Source organism: Canis lupus, chromosome 28 (genome assembly GCF_003254725.2).
Source record: "Canis lupus dingo isolate Sandy chromosome 28, ASM325472v2, whole genome shotgun sequence".
Classification (NCBI taxonomy): Eukaryota; Metazoa; Chordata; class Mammalia; order Carnivora; family Canidae; genus Canis; species Canis lupus.
The window spans coordinates 8,505,787-8,522,309 of NC_064270.1; the positions used below are offsets into that span (position 1 = coordinate 8,505,787).

At 40.1% G+C, this 16,523-nt stretch overlaps 1 protein-coding gene across 6 annotated transcripts in view; it reads left to right on the forward strand.

Annotated features, from left to right (window-relative positions):
- The window catches only part of PLCE1 (phospholipase C epsilon 1), a 321,105-nt gene that overhangs the window by 256,842 nt on the left and 47,740 nt on the right, over window positions 1-16,523 (forward strand). For 4 of the 6 annotated variants that reach the window (XM_035708087.2, XM_035708091.2, XM_035708088.2 and 1 more), the window contains exons 11-19: window positions 56-212; window positions 2,905-3,027; window positions 3,111-3,247; window positions 4,683-4,921; window positions 6,431-6,492; window positions 6,573-6,738; window positions 10,187-10,294; window positions 11,982-12,098; window positions 13,894-14,052. In XM_035708087.2, coding sequence (XP_035563980.2) covers window positions 56-212; window positions 2,905-3,027; window positions 3,111-3,247; window positions 4,683-4,921; window positions 6,431-6,492; window positions 6,573-6,738; window positions 10,187-10,294; window positions 11,982-12,098; window positions 13,894-14,052 — 1,268 coding nt within the window. The remainder of the gene's footprint in view (window positions 1-55; window positions 213-2,904; window positions 3,028-3,110; window positions 3,248-4,682; window positions 4,922-6,430; window positions 6,493-6,572; window positions 6,739-10,186; window positions 10,295-11,981; window positions 12,099-13,893; window positions 14,053-16,523) is intronic. The other 2 variants (XM_035708089.2, XM_035708090.2) reach the window with 1 other exon arrangement.

A 16,523-nucleotide genomic window follows, 5' to 3' on the forward strand; every position in this document is an offset into this window, starting at 1 on the left:
CTAGAGAAAGAGTAAGCTGATGTCATTGTCTGGTTTCTTTGTTTCTCTCTCACAGAGGCAAATGCCATCATGAGCCCTCCTAACACTCTGCCTTCCAGAAGAGCCCACTCTTTGACTACAGCTGGGTCCCCTAATTTGTCTGCCGGGACATCATCTCCCATCAGGCCAGTGTCCTCCCCTGTGCTGTCTTCTTCAAACAAGAGCCCATCCAGGTGGGGCCTTAACATGATAAAACAGAAGGACCCTTACATCATTCAAGTTGTGTAGAAGGGCATCCTCCAGTGCTCTGTGGAAAGACTATCTCTGATTTTAACTTAAAAATTACATTGAAAACTGAAAAACCCCAAATTTTTAAATGCTTCTAATTTTCCCAATTTTACCCTCTTATCTTCTTGCATTACTGTAATCTCTCCTAATAATTTAACAGACCAGTCCTTCAGAGGTCAATAGGACTAACCAAAACCCAAGCTATAATTTTCTAAAGCTGCCTTGTCGAATGTAGTAGCCATTGGCCACAGGGGGACAAAGAAGATGGCTATTTAAATTCAATTTTAAATGCATTAAATAAAATTTGAAATTCAGTTCCTCAGTCATACTATGCATATTAAAAGTGTTTTATAGCTACAAGTGGTCTGTGGCTACTATATTGCACAGTGCAGATATAGAACATTTCTGTCATTCTATTAGATAGCACTGCTCTAATGAGGAATAAATTAAGTTTTAACATAAGCTACTTTACCTTTTGCTGTTAGGTGAAATATATTTAAAACTCCTCTTGTATATGAGACAAGATAGAAATGACTGGGGAAACAAATGTATTAGAGCAACTTGGGTATATTAAGGTAATTCTAAAGCTGGTATTATAGTAAATTACTTTATAAAGTCCATGCAAATTACAGATTTCAGACAACATCTACCCTCTCAGAAGAAATAATATTAAGGTGAAAGCCTTCCAAAGGAATTAGAATGCTACACGATCTCCCTCAACCCCCAAAAAAGTTTAGAAATGCAGAGGTTCCAGACAGAACCAAGATAAAACAGTCACTCTTTACTTTATCAAACAGAGGAGTGGTAGGAAGAAATGGGTCTGTGCAGTCACTGGCTTTGGAAACGTTAATTACACACTCCTGTGTGTGTGTGTGTGTGTGTGTGTCTGTGCCCCCGTGTGTGCGAGGCACAGACACACAACACACACACAGTCTTTCTCTCTCTCTCTCTCTCTCTTTCCCTCCCTCAAGGAAGTTTGCTACTGATAAGAATCCTACAGTAAATCATCTTTTAAAGGGAAGCATCATTCACAATGTGAATAATGAGCATAAATAATGCTTTATACATTTAGATTTCTATGCTTGGTGAAACTGGGTCAGAGGTACATGGGAATTCTTTATACCACTCTTGCAACTTTTCTGCAAGTTTAGGTTTGTGACCAAATTGAAAGCTACAAAGAATCAGAATTCTTTCTATTTCAGCCTACACAATATCCTGGGTAAATAATAAAATAGCCAGAGAACCTGGATAAAGGGGCTTTTCCTTTATTTCTATCACTCACGAGTGGAAAAGAGAAGGACAGAATAAGGGAGGAAAGTCTTTTCAAAGAGATCATGCCAGATTCAGGGTCACAGGGCTCACCCACCTGAGGACAGGGTCCATGCCCACCAAGTAAGCTAAACCCAAAAGATAAGACAAGGAAAGAAGAATTAGCCCAAATGCTATTCGAGGAGAAAGCAAGCCTGAGACCTAGAAGGGGAGAGAGTGGACAGAGTTTCCTAAAGCCTAAGGGAGAAGGGTACCTGCAGACAGTGGCTGACCTGGGACCAGAAGGGAGGAAGACAGAGAATGTACTCCCTTAAATGCAAATGATAAGCCACTTTATCAGATGTTTTCCCTCTTCCTGAACCTCCACCCTCTGTTTCCAACAACACTTTGGGGATCAACAGCCCATGCCCACAAACAACTACCAATCTATCCTTTGTAATTCTCTTCCATGCACAGAGGTGACTTTCAGATATCAACACAAAATAATTTTCCATGAATAAACACTATTAGCAGATTGAGGATAAACTGGCTATTCATTAAAATATTCTCTATGCTTTCTTCTATGTTTGAAATATTTCAGAAGTAAAAAAATACAGCACAAAAAAACAAAAATAAAAAAAGAAAGATCCTATTTATTGATTTGACTAAAAACCAATCAAAATATTTCTTATACTATCCTCTCAGAGAACCAGTATAGAAAATAAAAATGTTGTGAAATAGCTAGCCTGAGCTTTTGACCAAGTGGGCTGATATTTTTATATTAAATATACAGCCTTGGCAGGTGCAGATATGCTCTAGGCAGAATTGGCTGCTTTCCATTCTTAATTATTTTTGTGACTCACATTTTCCATTAGTATTAAAAGTCCTTCCTTGTTTTCATCTAATAACTGGTTAAGAAAGAAAAAAGAGAAGACATTGATATGTTCAGGACTTTCTTTTTAAATGTGTTTCTGTAATTTAGGATATAGGGAAGAATGTGCAAAATTTTCCATAGGTTATGCTCGAGTACTTTGGGGCACTTTTGAAAAAAAATGACTTTTCTTCAGAAACATTGAACTTAAGGTTTTCCCCCCCATTGACCTGTGATTTCAAAGAACTGTTTTGATTAGTAAAAGGCTATTTTAGCTTTGTGGCCTTATTACATAGGCTGTAAACATGAAGTGGTTTCACTGTGTAATATGTCTTATTTACTCTGACACAACATAGATTAATTTGGAGAGAAATGAAAAGAGAGTCTGAAAAAAGCCTCAATCTTAAATGACTTGCTATCCATCTTTTTTGCTCATATTGCTCCTCAGAGGGCATCTGTTGGGGCAGAATGACACCTCTAGCCTTGGCTTGCCTGTTAAGGCCATGTCTTTGTTGCAGTGCTTGGAGCAGCAGCAGCTGGCATGGAAGGATCAAAGGAGGAATGAAGGGTTTTCAGAGCTTCATGGTTTCAGACAGTAACATGAGTTTTGTTGAATTTGTTGAGCTGTTCAAATCATTCAGGTATGGCATGCTTTCTTCGTACCCTTTCTCAGGCCCGTTTTTGTAACAATACCAAACCTGAGTGTTTTCTATTCCCTGCCCAGTGTGAGGAGCCGCAAGGACCTGAAGGATCTCTTTGACATCTACGCTGTGCCCTGCAATCGGGCCGGCTCTGAGTCGGCCCCGCTCTACACCAACCTAACAATAGACGAAAACACCAGCGATCTTCAGCCTGACCTAGGTTTATGCAACAATTTAATATTTCCTCTTGAGACCTTTCAGTTATAATCTGAGGATTATTTCAAGTTGTCTTAGGGATGGGTACTATTGGTATCGTAGGTGAGGAAATTCATCATTGTGGACCTTACCCTACACACACACACACACACACACACACACACACACATGCATTTTTCCTATTATTAATATCTTGCAGTATTAGCCTGGTATATTTGTGACAGTTGAGCTGATATATTGATTATAACTGAAGTTCATAGTTTAGCATTCACTGTTTGTGTTGTACATGCTATGGGTTTTGACAAAAATATAATGACCTGTATCTACCATTACAGTGTCATACAGAATAGTTTTGATCTCTTAAAAACTCCCCTATTCTCTGCCTTTTAATTCTTCCCACCTTCACTGTGAATCCCTTTTTACCATCTCCCTAGTTTGTTTTTTTCCAGAATGTTGTATAGTTGGAATCATACAGTTCATATGTAGACTTCAGATTGGCTTCTTTCTCTTAGCGATATATATTTAATGTTCCCTTATGTTTTTTTCATGGTTTGGTAGCTCATTTCTTTTTATCACTGAAAAATACTCCATCACATTGATGTATCACCATTTGTTTATCCATCCACCTTTTGAAGAACATCTCAGTTCCTTCCAAGTTTTAGCAGTTATGGATAAAGCTACTATAAATATTTGTGTGCAAGTTTTGTGTGGACATAAGTTTTCAGCTCCTTTGGGTAAACACCTGGGAAGGCAATTACTGGATCATATGAGTAAGCCTATCTTTAGCCCTGTAGGAAACTGCCAACTTCTCTTCCAAAGTGGCAAGAATTAAAATGACTGGCCGTACCAAAGTTCATGCCAATGTGGGACACCTGAAGCATCACTGGTGGAAAGATAAAATGGTACAACCACCATGGAAGAGCTTGGCAGTTTCTTACAAAATTTAATATACTCTTATCATACAATCCAGCAATTTTATGCCTTGATATTTACCCAAATAAGGTGAAAATTTATTTTCACACCGAAAACTGCACACAAATGCTTATGATTATAATTTTGAAGTATAAAACAACTATAATTTTAAGAGTACATCTTCATTGTCTTTAAAAGTAAACATGTAGTTATTCTCAAAACCAAAGTTCAAATTCAGCCTGAAGTCCCCAACTAAATGTACCAGTTAGCTCTCATTTAATACCCTGAGCTCATGGGCTTTCAACATGGGCTTTCATCATCATTGACCTAGTTCTCTCTTGTTTCTTTAATTCATTGATTCATATTTTTTTTTATTCCTTTAACTATGTGAAGCCAGGAATAAGCACTGAGTTTAATGGCTGGTTTAGATCAGTGTTGAGACTAATCCACAACACCATTATCTCCAAATGAACTTTGTGAAAGGCTCTGGCTAACTTGTCCACATTCTGTGGGTGGTTCTGTTTCAGATTTATTGACCAGAAACGTCTCGGATTTGGGGTTGTTCATTAAGAGTAAACAGCAGCTGTCAGACAACCAGAGGCAGATTTCTGATGCCATTGCTGCTGCAAGTATCGTGACGAATGGCACTGGGATCGAGAGCACATCTTTGGGCATCTTTGGGGTTGGCATACTCCAGCTCAATGACTTCCTAGTCAACTGCCAGGGAGAACACTGCACTTACGATGAAATCCTCAGCATCATCCAGGTTTGTACCCATTTTATATGCACGTATGTAGAAAGCCTCTGATTATTCTAATTGTTTTCTGCTAGACATATTGTTTCTATACTTCTTTCCAAAGCATTTAAGCCTGGGACAGAAACAGAAGGATTTTATTTAATGCCAAGTATATGCATTCTTATCCAACATACAATTAACAGAGATCACAAGCCTTCTCCTAGTGACTATTATAAGGAATCAGTACATGATTCTTTCTTGTTGTTCTAGCACAGGTAATAAAATTAATAGTCTAGATTTCCAGCCTCTTTGATCATTTAGCAAATATTTGTTAGCTCCTACTAGGGGCCTGGCTCTGTTCCAGGACCTGGAAATATAGTAGTAAATAAGATTACCTTCTGATCTTTACCTAGTGGGTGAGGCAGACAATAAGCAAATAAAGATAGAATGTAATTTCAGGTATTGATAGATTCTGAAAAAAAAAAAATCAAGCAGAGTAAGGGGACTTAGTGATGTGGGAGGCTGAGAGGAGGAAGCACAGGCCACGCTGAGGAGGTGACAGTGGAACTGGGCCCTAAATTAGTAAACCACATGAAGGTCTGAGGAAAGAACATTCCAGACAGGGAGTAGGGAGCTCTGAGACTGAGGTGGGAGTGAGACAACAAAAAAGCTGGTGTGATAGGAGCCCCATGAGCCAGAGGTGCAGTGGTAGACATGATTCCAGACAGATGGGCAGGGGCCGAATCATCTGGGCATTCTGGGCCATGGTAAGGAGTTTGGCTTTAGTCCATTGGACATGGGAAGCTATTGGAAACTTTAGAGCAGGGGAATAACAGGATCTCACTTATGTATTCAAGAGGTCACTCTGGCCCCATTGGGAATTGAAGTGTGCTGGTGATGGAGTGGAACCAGAGAGACCAAGTGGGAAGCTGTTCCAGTAGCCAGGCAAGATATGATGACGATGGCTTCCACTAGAGGGTGGCAGGAAATGGGCTGGGATGCTCGTTAGGGCCACCACGTGGAGCAGAATCAGTCTAGGTTTCCAACCTCCCTTGTTGACCGATTGGGAATCCATGGATTCACTGCCTGGCAGCTGATCACTGGAAATGCCAACGATGTACAATTATCATTCTACAGTCAGGTGCTCACTCTCCTATTATTGAGTATGAGCACTGCACTAAGTACTCTCTATGAATCATCTCATTTTGCCTCTCACCAACTCTGTGGTGCCTGCTTATCCCCATGTTCACCTGGAATACGCTGATAACCATTTGTTTTCATATGAATCAGCCTTCTCCTTTTCCTTCGCTCTCCCTTTTTCTCTTAAATAAATATACTTTGTATAATAAACGCACATATAATAAATGTTTTCTTTGGGACTAAAACACTACGTCTTACCACTACATAACTAAATTAGTTCAAATATTTGGTTTAGATGTTTCCTGATGAAAACAGAACAGCTTTAAAAAATGATGTGGTGGGTTTTCTCCCCCCTTGGTTTCCTTTACCTAAATAACACTCTTTTTGTGTCCCTTGCAGAAGTTTGAGCCTAGCATTAGTATGTGTCATCAGGGCCTACTGTCCTTTGAAGGATTTGCAAGGTAACTTTTAAAATATCTTTTGCCCATCATTTAAGAGCATGTTTTCCCCCTGCAGTCCTAAGAAAATGTGTTTCCTCTAGGTTTCTGATGGATAAAGATAATTTTGCCTCCAAAAATGATGAGTCACAGGAGAACATTAAAGATTTGCAGCTGCCTCTCTCCTACTATTACATTGAGTCTTCACACAATACCTACCTCACAGGCCACCAGCTCAAAGGAGAGTCATCGGTAGAACTCTATAGCCAGGTACAGAACTTCGTGTGGCATGTGATTTCCACTAAAGCTTATTGATGTAACCCCCAAAGTAAAAAAACCCAGACCCCCTAACTCCTTCGAAGAACATACAAACTATTACGTCTGAAATGTGACAAAACATAATGTGTGGGAAAACTGCCTACACATACAGTTGTTTTCTTTCTCCCTCCTATACTTAACCTTTATTCTAGGCACCAAAAAAAAAAAAAGTATTTGTTTGAGACTCAGCTTTTAAATCCTTCCTAGTCTGACCTACTCCTACTAAAGTTAGATTTTCCCATGGGAAAATTAATCATTTCACTAAATGCTAAATAAATCAATATAGTGGGAAAGCATAATAGAAAATGCAACTTTCTATGAAGTTATTCCCAAAGTATTGTTTATTTTCATTTGCAATTTGTTAGACAGTCAGTCCTTCCCTATGGTAACTCACTTAAGGAACAAAAATCTACAAAGACTGTAGACATTGTCTCCACACAGTTAAATTCATGGGAATGTCCTTGGAAACTCGTAAGGGTCTTTGGACTAGAAAAAGCACATCCTTATGACCTAAACACCAACGCTCCATGATCTGCCTGTCAGTTGCTTCTGTTTTATTTTCTGTAACTTTCTCATCTACGCTGCCTGTTTTCTGACCTCCTACACGAAGACTTAATCAGGAAGAAGGTAGGCTAGGCCCAAAGAATATAAGAATGGGGTTTTAAGGGGTGACGCAGGAGGATGTTCAAGGATGAGAATTATCATTGTTTATGCAAACCCAGCAGAGCTGAGTTTCCTTTGTTCTCTAGATCAGCCCAGATATTCCTCAAGTATGGGTCAAACTTCTGCCCAAAGCTTATCTAATATGGAATTTATATTTTAAACTCTAAATTTTAAAGGATTTTTTTTAAGATTTATTTATTTATTTATTTATTCATTCATTCATTCATTCATTCATTCATTCATTCATTCATGAGACACAGAGAAAGAGGCAGAGACACAGGCAGAGGGAGAAGCAGGCTTCTCGCAGGGAGCCTGATGCAGGACTCGATCCAGGGACCCCAGGATCACAATCTGAGCTGAAGGCAAATGCTCAACCAGTGAGCCACCCAGGTGCCCCTACAGGACTTTTATTATGAGATGGAGATGTGTCCTTAGAGCAGTGATTTTCAAAATAGAAGTTCTCTCAAGGGACCTCAGCTATGGACAATGAGAGGAACAAGCAGCAGAGGGGAAGGCCCCATCCTCTGCCCCTGCTGTAGCTAAAGTCCTATTCTTCTGTGCTTTATATATGACCCTCCATTTGCACAGAGGATTCCAAGGCTAAAAAGGGGTTTAAAATCCACTGTTCTAATTCTAGGGCAAAGAAATGCAGTGTATGTGGTGGGTCTGTATATATTTCTCCCAGGGAAGTGAGCAGGGGCCAATGTCCTAGCTTTAATTTCTATCTTACTTCCCTGTTTGACCTCCAAGAGGTTTTTCTACCTCTTTAATATGACACTCCAAATACAGATTGTCACAGCCTTTGAATGAGGCACAAGAACCCTCAAATGGAGGGGTGGTTAAATCCAGTGTGAAGATCCCTTGTACTATATTACTTACCACTCCATTTTTATTTATTTATTGATTTTAATTTGTGTTTTTAAGTATTTTATTTATTTATTTATTTATTTATTTGAGAGAGAGCGAGAGCACAAGTGGGATGAGAGGCAGAGGGAGAAGCAGACTTCCTGCTGAGCAGGGACCCCCCCAGATGTGGGGCCACCCAGACGCCCCTATTTCTCACCACTCTCTGCTTTCCCTCAGCCCTCCTAGTCACCTCCTCACCTCACTCCACAGGACAGATCGAAAGTGAGAAAAAACCCTGTTCTCCCTGAAATTTCCAGCCCTGGTTTTCTTTTTCTAGCTTTCTGTGGAGGTCTTGATGTCATGAAGACTTTGGAAAGACCTTTAGTCTTTTCATGCTGAAAAACCATCTCATGTGCACCACTCAGTGAGCGTTCCTTGGTGTGGCTTACTACAGAGATGAGGCATCCTCATGCTCTGTTGTCATACGACACAACAATTCTCAGCCCAGAGCAATATACCTCTAGATACTTTAGCTGCTAGAGGAAGCTGATAACCTTGGGAGTTCAGGCCACAGAATCAGTTCCATCTGGGAGATGGGTCAGGTCACCTGGGAAGCCTGGGTGCCACATGCTATGCAATGGGAAGAATCTAGCAAAGGAGTTCATAAAAAATACTAAAATAAGGGATTCTACTGTCTGAGTTCTGTTGCAGAACTCTAGTGGCTGCTCACCCACAGTATTGGATTGCTGTCACATGGAAATAGTTATATGGAGTTTTTTTTTTTAATTTTTTAAAGGATTTTATTTATTCATAAGAGATACAGAGAGAGAGAGTGAGAGGCAGAGACAGGCAGTGAGAGAAGCAGGCTCCATGCAGGGAGCCCAACGTAGGACTCGATTCCCAGGTCTCCAGGATCACACCCTGGGCTAAAGGCAGGTGCTTAACCACTGAGCAACCCAGGGATCCCTGTTATATGGAGTTTTAAATCAGTGAGTTGGCCCATTCACAGATATATCTGCCTTTTGGTTTGCTTTACCCTTCCAATACACTAGAAATCTTTTAAGGTAGTTCACAGAGTCTATGGAAGAAGAGGTTCCTGCAAGCAAATATTATAGACCTACAACCCAAGCACACGAGTCAGGAGCTCTGCTTCCAGCTCTCCATCCAGGATAGCAAATAGGTATTATCTCATCTAATTCAGCAGTGGTGCCTCCTGGAGCACTTTCCTAAAGAGGCTGTTAGATAACATATGAAAGCTTAGGAGGTACATATATTGTGATTGATTACTGATGACTGCTGTGGATATGGGAGAGGGGAGTTTATGGATTATTTGCCTCTGTTATCAGATTAGACAGCAAGACAAATCCTTGATGACTGGCTTGCTTCTACTCTTCTTCTACACTATATGTTCATAGTAAAGGCATTAACGTAGTATCAGAATTGGGGTCTAAATAGAGGAGATTTTATTCTGATTGGATTCATACAAATGTTTAGCCAATTGACTTCATTTGCTTTGGTCTGCATCATCAGCCCCTTCACCTCCTCTCCATTTGCCCAGCTAGAGTGCTAGCCTGGCTCCCTCATTTCAGGATGTACCATGTGTAGGCCCCTTGAGGGACCAAAGCTCCTGGGGAAATAGTCATACAGTTTTGCTATCAAATTTTACCTTCCAATAGTATTCAGCTCTGGTAAACATTCTTTCCACCACAATCTGTTCTCTCCCCTAATTCACTGTGGCCTTTGGCCAAAATGCAGGATTTATTTTAGATCATCTGCCCTTCTGTTTTAGCCCTGAATCCGAACACTGATATGTAGAAGCATGTGTTGGGTTTAGTTTGAGGCTCTGTGTCCATTTGCTCATCTGAGGTGGATCCATTCATTGATCACACAGGTCCTCCTGCAAGGCTGTAGAAGTGTAGAGTTGGACTGCTGGGATGGAGATGACGGGATGCCCATCATCTATCACGGACACACACTAACAACCAAGATCCCCTTCAAGGTAATGCTTCATAACGTTCCTTAAATCAGAGCACAGTCATTATCTTCATTAGTCTTTTAAATGAGTGGCTTTTCCAAATTATACCTGAGGTTGGGGTTCTGATATTGAGTCTGTGGACTTCCCAAAATTGTGTGGGATGTGCACATGTTCATTTTTCTGGGAGTTGATATAGAACTCTCATTAGACTCTCATTTAACCAGAGTTTAATAACCATTACCTTAAATGAGTTATAATAACATTGTTGCAATTTTTACATCATAAGATGATATATAAAATGTAGGGGCTTTTTTCTTCTTATAGGAATTAAAAGTCATTTATCCTGGTGTCCTGCTGATAAAGATGAACATCATGTGTTAGGAGATGCTTAAATAATTAATATTATACAGTAATGAGAATTAGTTCCACCTGAGGAGGTCAGTCACCTAGGAAGACTAGTCTCACTGGATTATTGTTTCAAATTCTTTTTTTTTAAAGATTTTATTTAGGGCATCCCTGGGTGGCTCAGTGGTTTAGCACCTGCCTTCAGCCCAGAGCGTGATCCTGGAGTCCTGGGGTCGAGTCCTACATCAGGCTCCCTGCATGGAGCCTGCTTCTCTCTCTACCTGTGTCTCTGCCTCTCTCTCTCTCTCTTTCTCTGTCTCTAATAAATAAATAAAATCTTTAAAAAAATAAAGATTTTATTTATTTATTCATGAGAGAGGCAGAGACACAGACAAAGGTAGAAACAGACTCCTCACGGGGAGCCCGATGTAGGACTCGATCCCGGGACCCCAGGATCACCACCTGAGCCAAAGGCAGATGCTCAACCACTGAGCCACCCAGGCATCCCTTGTTTCAAATTATAAATGGTTTATTAGTTCATTTGCAATTACTATCCTCTTTCAGAATGATTTTAGCTGTGTAAAATCATTCTTCTCTAAACTGAGGCTGAGCTGGGATGGAATGCTAGTTTTTCTGTCTTAGATGCTGAGGAAAACAGCTAAAATGCATTTTCTCTTTAGCTCATTTTCCTATTCATCTCTCTTAAAACTTTTGTACTCAGTATTGAAGGGGGGAGATTTAATAACTGTGTTTACATGCACACATAAATATATGTATATATGTCTTATTGCCCCAAATAGATTGATTATAAATTCCTTGAAAGTAGGAAAGTATCTTAAGCCTCATTATTTTTGATGCTGTAACAAACTGTGACTTTTACCTAAAATGTAATCAATATACATATTGACTTGTTAAATTTGGCACACTAACAACTGTTCCTTATAAAGTATGTGAACAAAACTCAATATGAACAGTTTAACATGTTTCTAGAAACAGCCTGTCATCTTACTTAATTTGAAAATACATTTTAAAAGATAAAAACCATTTTGGCGGGCAGCCCCAGTGGCGAGCAGTTTAGCGCTGTCTGCAGCCCGGGGCATGATCCTGGCGACCGGGGATCGAGTCCCACGTCAGGCTCCCAGCATGGAGACCTGCTTCTCCCTCTGCCTGTGTCTCTGCCTCTCTCTCTCTCTCTCTCTCTCTCTCTGAATAAATAAGTAAAATAATCTTTAAAAAAAACACACACACACATTTTGGCCAGAATCTTCTGCATACAACAGTGTAGGTGCTTTCTGTGGCTATAAGTACCTCTTCAGTCGCCCTGAACAGACATCTGGACTTTAATGAGCTGTTTGGGCTCTCGCAGGAGGTGGTTGAAGCCATCGACCGCAGTGCCTTCATCAACTCTGACCTGCCCATCATCATATCGATTGAGAACCACTGCTCGTTGCCTCAGCAACGAAAAATGGCAGAAATTTTCAAGGTAAGCTATTAGCTAAGACTTAGAATGGTATCTCGGTCTTGTCACTGTTGCTTTTACATGGAGCCACCATGGACCACATCACAGCTGAACCTCAGCCATGAAGCACCTACATTTAGGGTCCCTCGGACCTAAGAAATAAGGGTGCCCTGAGAGCTTGGGCTTCCTCTTGAATGATCCATCTTTCCAGCTGAAGTGATGAAGCATTGATGTATGGTCTCCTGACCATTTCCAGAAAGCCATAGGAGATAAGGAGGGACTGACTCTCCAAGGCTACAGATCTCCCTACAGATCAGGGATGCTAGGATGGCACCTGTCTGTTGTATGTGGAAAAGCTAAAAATATCTCAGAGCAAATCTTGTGGCTAACTCTACAGATATGGGGATCCAAGTTGGCAAAGAGCTTAGACTGGCCAGAACAGTTGCTGTGTTAACACTTGGCCCTTCGTTATACAGGTGAACTATAACGCAGACAGATTTAGGGTCAAATACTCCATCATATTTCCCCCTTCTCCACTGAGTAAGGCACTTATGGAAATACGGTTCTCAAGGGGAGGGAATGGCATGGCCAAAGGGAAATGTCCCCAAATACTTATGCCAACTAAACTAATCAGCTTTGTATATTGCCTTTGTTTTGCCATCATTTAGAATAATGGTCTCAACTTTTTTGATTGTATGCTCTGTCAGTAAAATACTGTAGTATGTATTCTTATTGTATGTTTATTGGCTTATTCATGCATTATATATATCCTACTTATTAACATATTTTATACATTAATTAAAACATGCAAAAACAGACTATGAAAGGAAATAACATAGAAAGAGTAAAGAATAATCCTTATACTATTATTTATTAATGGTACAAAATTTCTTTTGCTCTCACAAAACATTTTAACAGTAAATTTATTATTTATTACCTAAGTTTTTAGTGGGAGTGATGTGATTGAATATGTTCATTTTTGGAAATTTTTATGATTTGGCAACTTGTATGTCTGGCTTTAGGTTTAGTTTAGTATATCAGTATTTGATTTGAACAGCTATCGTAGCCACTAAAGATACCTTGCAGAGAAACATGGATGCGGACGGAAAGGAGTTATCATTAGCTGCTCTTGCCAAATCATGGTACTCATTTCTCAATTCCATTAATGAGGTAAAAATAGGTGAAACACTATTAAGCTTCCATTTTTTAAATTAAAAAATAACCAAAGATAGAAATTGCCATATTTTCTATCTTTACCCCAATGGATTGTCTTGTGCCTACTCCCACGACCCACCTCCTTGAGGGATACACATTCCCCTTTGGAGGCCAGTGTTCAAAAAATCTTTGTGAGAAGGGTATGTGCAGTTTTTTATACTAAATGGTGGCAAATTCTCTTCATAATCTTTCATCTTTGTCACCACTCCTTAGCTACTTCAAGGTTTCTATCTTTTTGACTTCTTACCCACACCTGGAATGGATCATATTCTATGAACCACAGAATCTAAATGAATCTCCTTTTCTTCTTTAGATATCAGACCCTAGAACATTTTTGCAAATAGTTAGAGGTCACACACACACACACACACACACACACACACACACCCGCCCACGGAGAATGGCCTAGAGCACTCCTCCTGCCCTTCTAACCACCTCCCTTCCTTCCAGTAAGAAAGTGTTGGCAGGGAGCAAAGACACCACTTCTTTCATACTTTCTCTTCCTAGGATTTGTAGAACAATTCAACTGAGCTGAAATAGCTAGTTGAATAATTCAAGCATGGGTAAAAGGCACTGATTATGCATTTTCCTTTATTCTTCATAGACTGTGTTTGGAGAAAAACTGGTGGCTAAATTCCTGTTTGAGAGCGATTTCTCAGATGATCCAATGCTTCCCTCACCTGACCAACTTAGGAGGAAAGTGCTTCTTAAAAATAAGAAGCTAAAAGCCCACCAGACACCAGTGGATATCTTAAAGCAAAAGGTATTCTCCTCTCATTATAAAGGCTATGGGTATGCGATATGCCCAGAACAAAGAAATCAATGTTATTCTGACCTTTCAGATGACCTGCAGGGTAATCAGTTTTTGATGATTGAGTTTCCTGGAATGATAAATTTGAGTTTTGGCTTTCCCTTTAATAGACTGATAAATATTGTCCTCCTATTCATCTAGTATTTTATTTTATGAAGTTAATTTCTCATGTACCTCATTATTAATTTACTCTGAGAGGAATAACATGTGACTCTTGTTTCTGGACCTGGACTTCATAGCTGTCAATCCCACAGTGGTTGCTATGTTCCCCTTTAGATAAAGCCCCCTATAGGGAGATACCACCCCCCCAGAGGGAGAGACCCATAAAGAGAGCACTTGGACAAGGGACTGTGACTCCTGAAATCAGTAGTGGAACCACAATCCCAGCAGCCCTGTGGTCCCAGCCCTGTGGCACAATGTTTCACTGTGGCATGTGGACTCCAGGGCACTCCCATACCCGCCTTATCCACAGAGACCACAAACCTGCTTATGTAGAGAACCTTCAGCCCAAGGACCCATGAAAAAGTTTAGGTCCAGAGCCACTGAGTTTATATGCCAGGTTGCACTTATCCCACAGAATGACAGCTGCCAAAGTTCTTTATCTTATTTAGGGCTTTGTCTTTATTATTGGCCCTAAAACACCACTTTCAAAACTTAACAACAGCCAGGAGTTGCCACCCAAAGCTCAGTACGCTGATGCCATTCCAGCAGCTGGGATAGTCTAGAGCTCAATCTAGGTCATGGCCGATGGCTCTTAATTTCTGTCTATGCCATCACCTCCAAGCCTCTAGGACCTACTCCGATCCTGCTTCAGTGGCTTCCAGAGAACAGAGAAGTCACCAAAAGGATTCTGTGTGCCCAACAAATTTAGACCCTTTATCCAAAGTCATTAATAAAAAATCTCAAGTCTAACTTGAGTCAAGTGTCCAGTGTCCTCTACCTAGTTGAGTAGTCAATTTGGAACAATTATCAAATCTTCTGAAAGCCCTAGTTTGTAGAACTTACAGGTAAGGGCCTGAGCTTAAAGTCAAGTGGTATATAATATGGTACAGGAGAAAGAGCATTAGGTGCAGAGCTAAAATACCAGTTTCTAGTCTCTGGCTCTATCACAAACCAGCCATGTCACCATGAGCCAGTCAATCTTTCTAGGCCTCCATTTCTTTCTCTGTAAAATGAGAATGCTAAGGTAACTAGCTAGCTTCATAGGACCCTTCTGACACTACCATCTCACAAAATCTTTCCCAAAGTGAATCATGGGACCCCTGTCAGAATTGCAGACCACTCTGTAAACATTTTATTGTTCCACTTCTCAGTCTCTATTTCCAGTATTTCTTGCCATTTAGAACATTACTACTTCCCTGAGAGGTCCTTAAAGAATCTTGTCGTCTGCTGGGAGTTCCCAGATTGTCCACCCCACCTGTAGTGGGACTCCAGGCTGCCCAAAGTCCAGGCTGAGTTAGGGGTTTACATTATATCAGCTAAAAAATTCAATGATTCACCAAATGCCCAATTACTTCAGATGTCCACAGGGGTGGGGAGGAAGGTGAGGTCAGAGGCTCCATTATCTTTAGACTTACCCTTCTGAACAGAAAAACTAATATTTACAGAAAGGGCCCCAAACCAATCCAGCCAGCAGATTCCTACTGATCATGTTTGTCCTAAATGGAGTGGCTTAGGATTACCATGGATCCTCTAGAACTATGGTCATTGAACTTTTTTTGCTCAAATATCTCTTAAAATTTTTTTGAAAAACTGTATTTCTCACATGTTTTTCCCTCTTTTATACATATTTAAGTTGACATTAAAATTTTTATCACAAGTTTAGTTACAAAGGATAGATTTTCAAACATAATATTCCTTATGTATAAATATAGATAAAATAAATTATATACCAATAATAATGTACAAAACAATCATCATTGTCAAAGAAATCAGCCCAGTCAGCTAGAATATGTTTGGTCAAAAAGAGTCTGATTTTATTTTTTTTAATTCAGTTAAGCATTGTATTATCATCCCTATAATGACCATATGACTTTTGAATATTAATTCTAAGATGCATGGATGGACAGACAAAAGGAAGGAAAGGGAGGGAAGACAGAGAGAGACAGAGATATAGACAGGGATAGATAGACAGACAGACAAAGGCATGGAACCTTGAATTTACTTGTTGCCTGTATGAAATAAGATGCTCCCCTCAGTACTTTTTCTAGACTCTCAGGAGCTCAGCTCTGCATTCTCAAATGACCCTTTGCTACCTCGGGTAGTTTCCACCTCATCTTATGCATCACAGATTTTTTTTTTCTTTTAAAGATTTTATTTATTCACGAGAGACACACACAGACAGAGAGAGGCAGAGACACAGGCAGAGGGAGAAGCAGGCTCCATGCAGGGGGCCTGATGTGGGACTTGATCCCGGGTCTCCA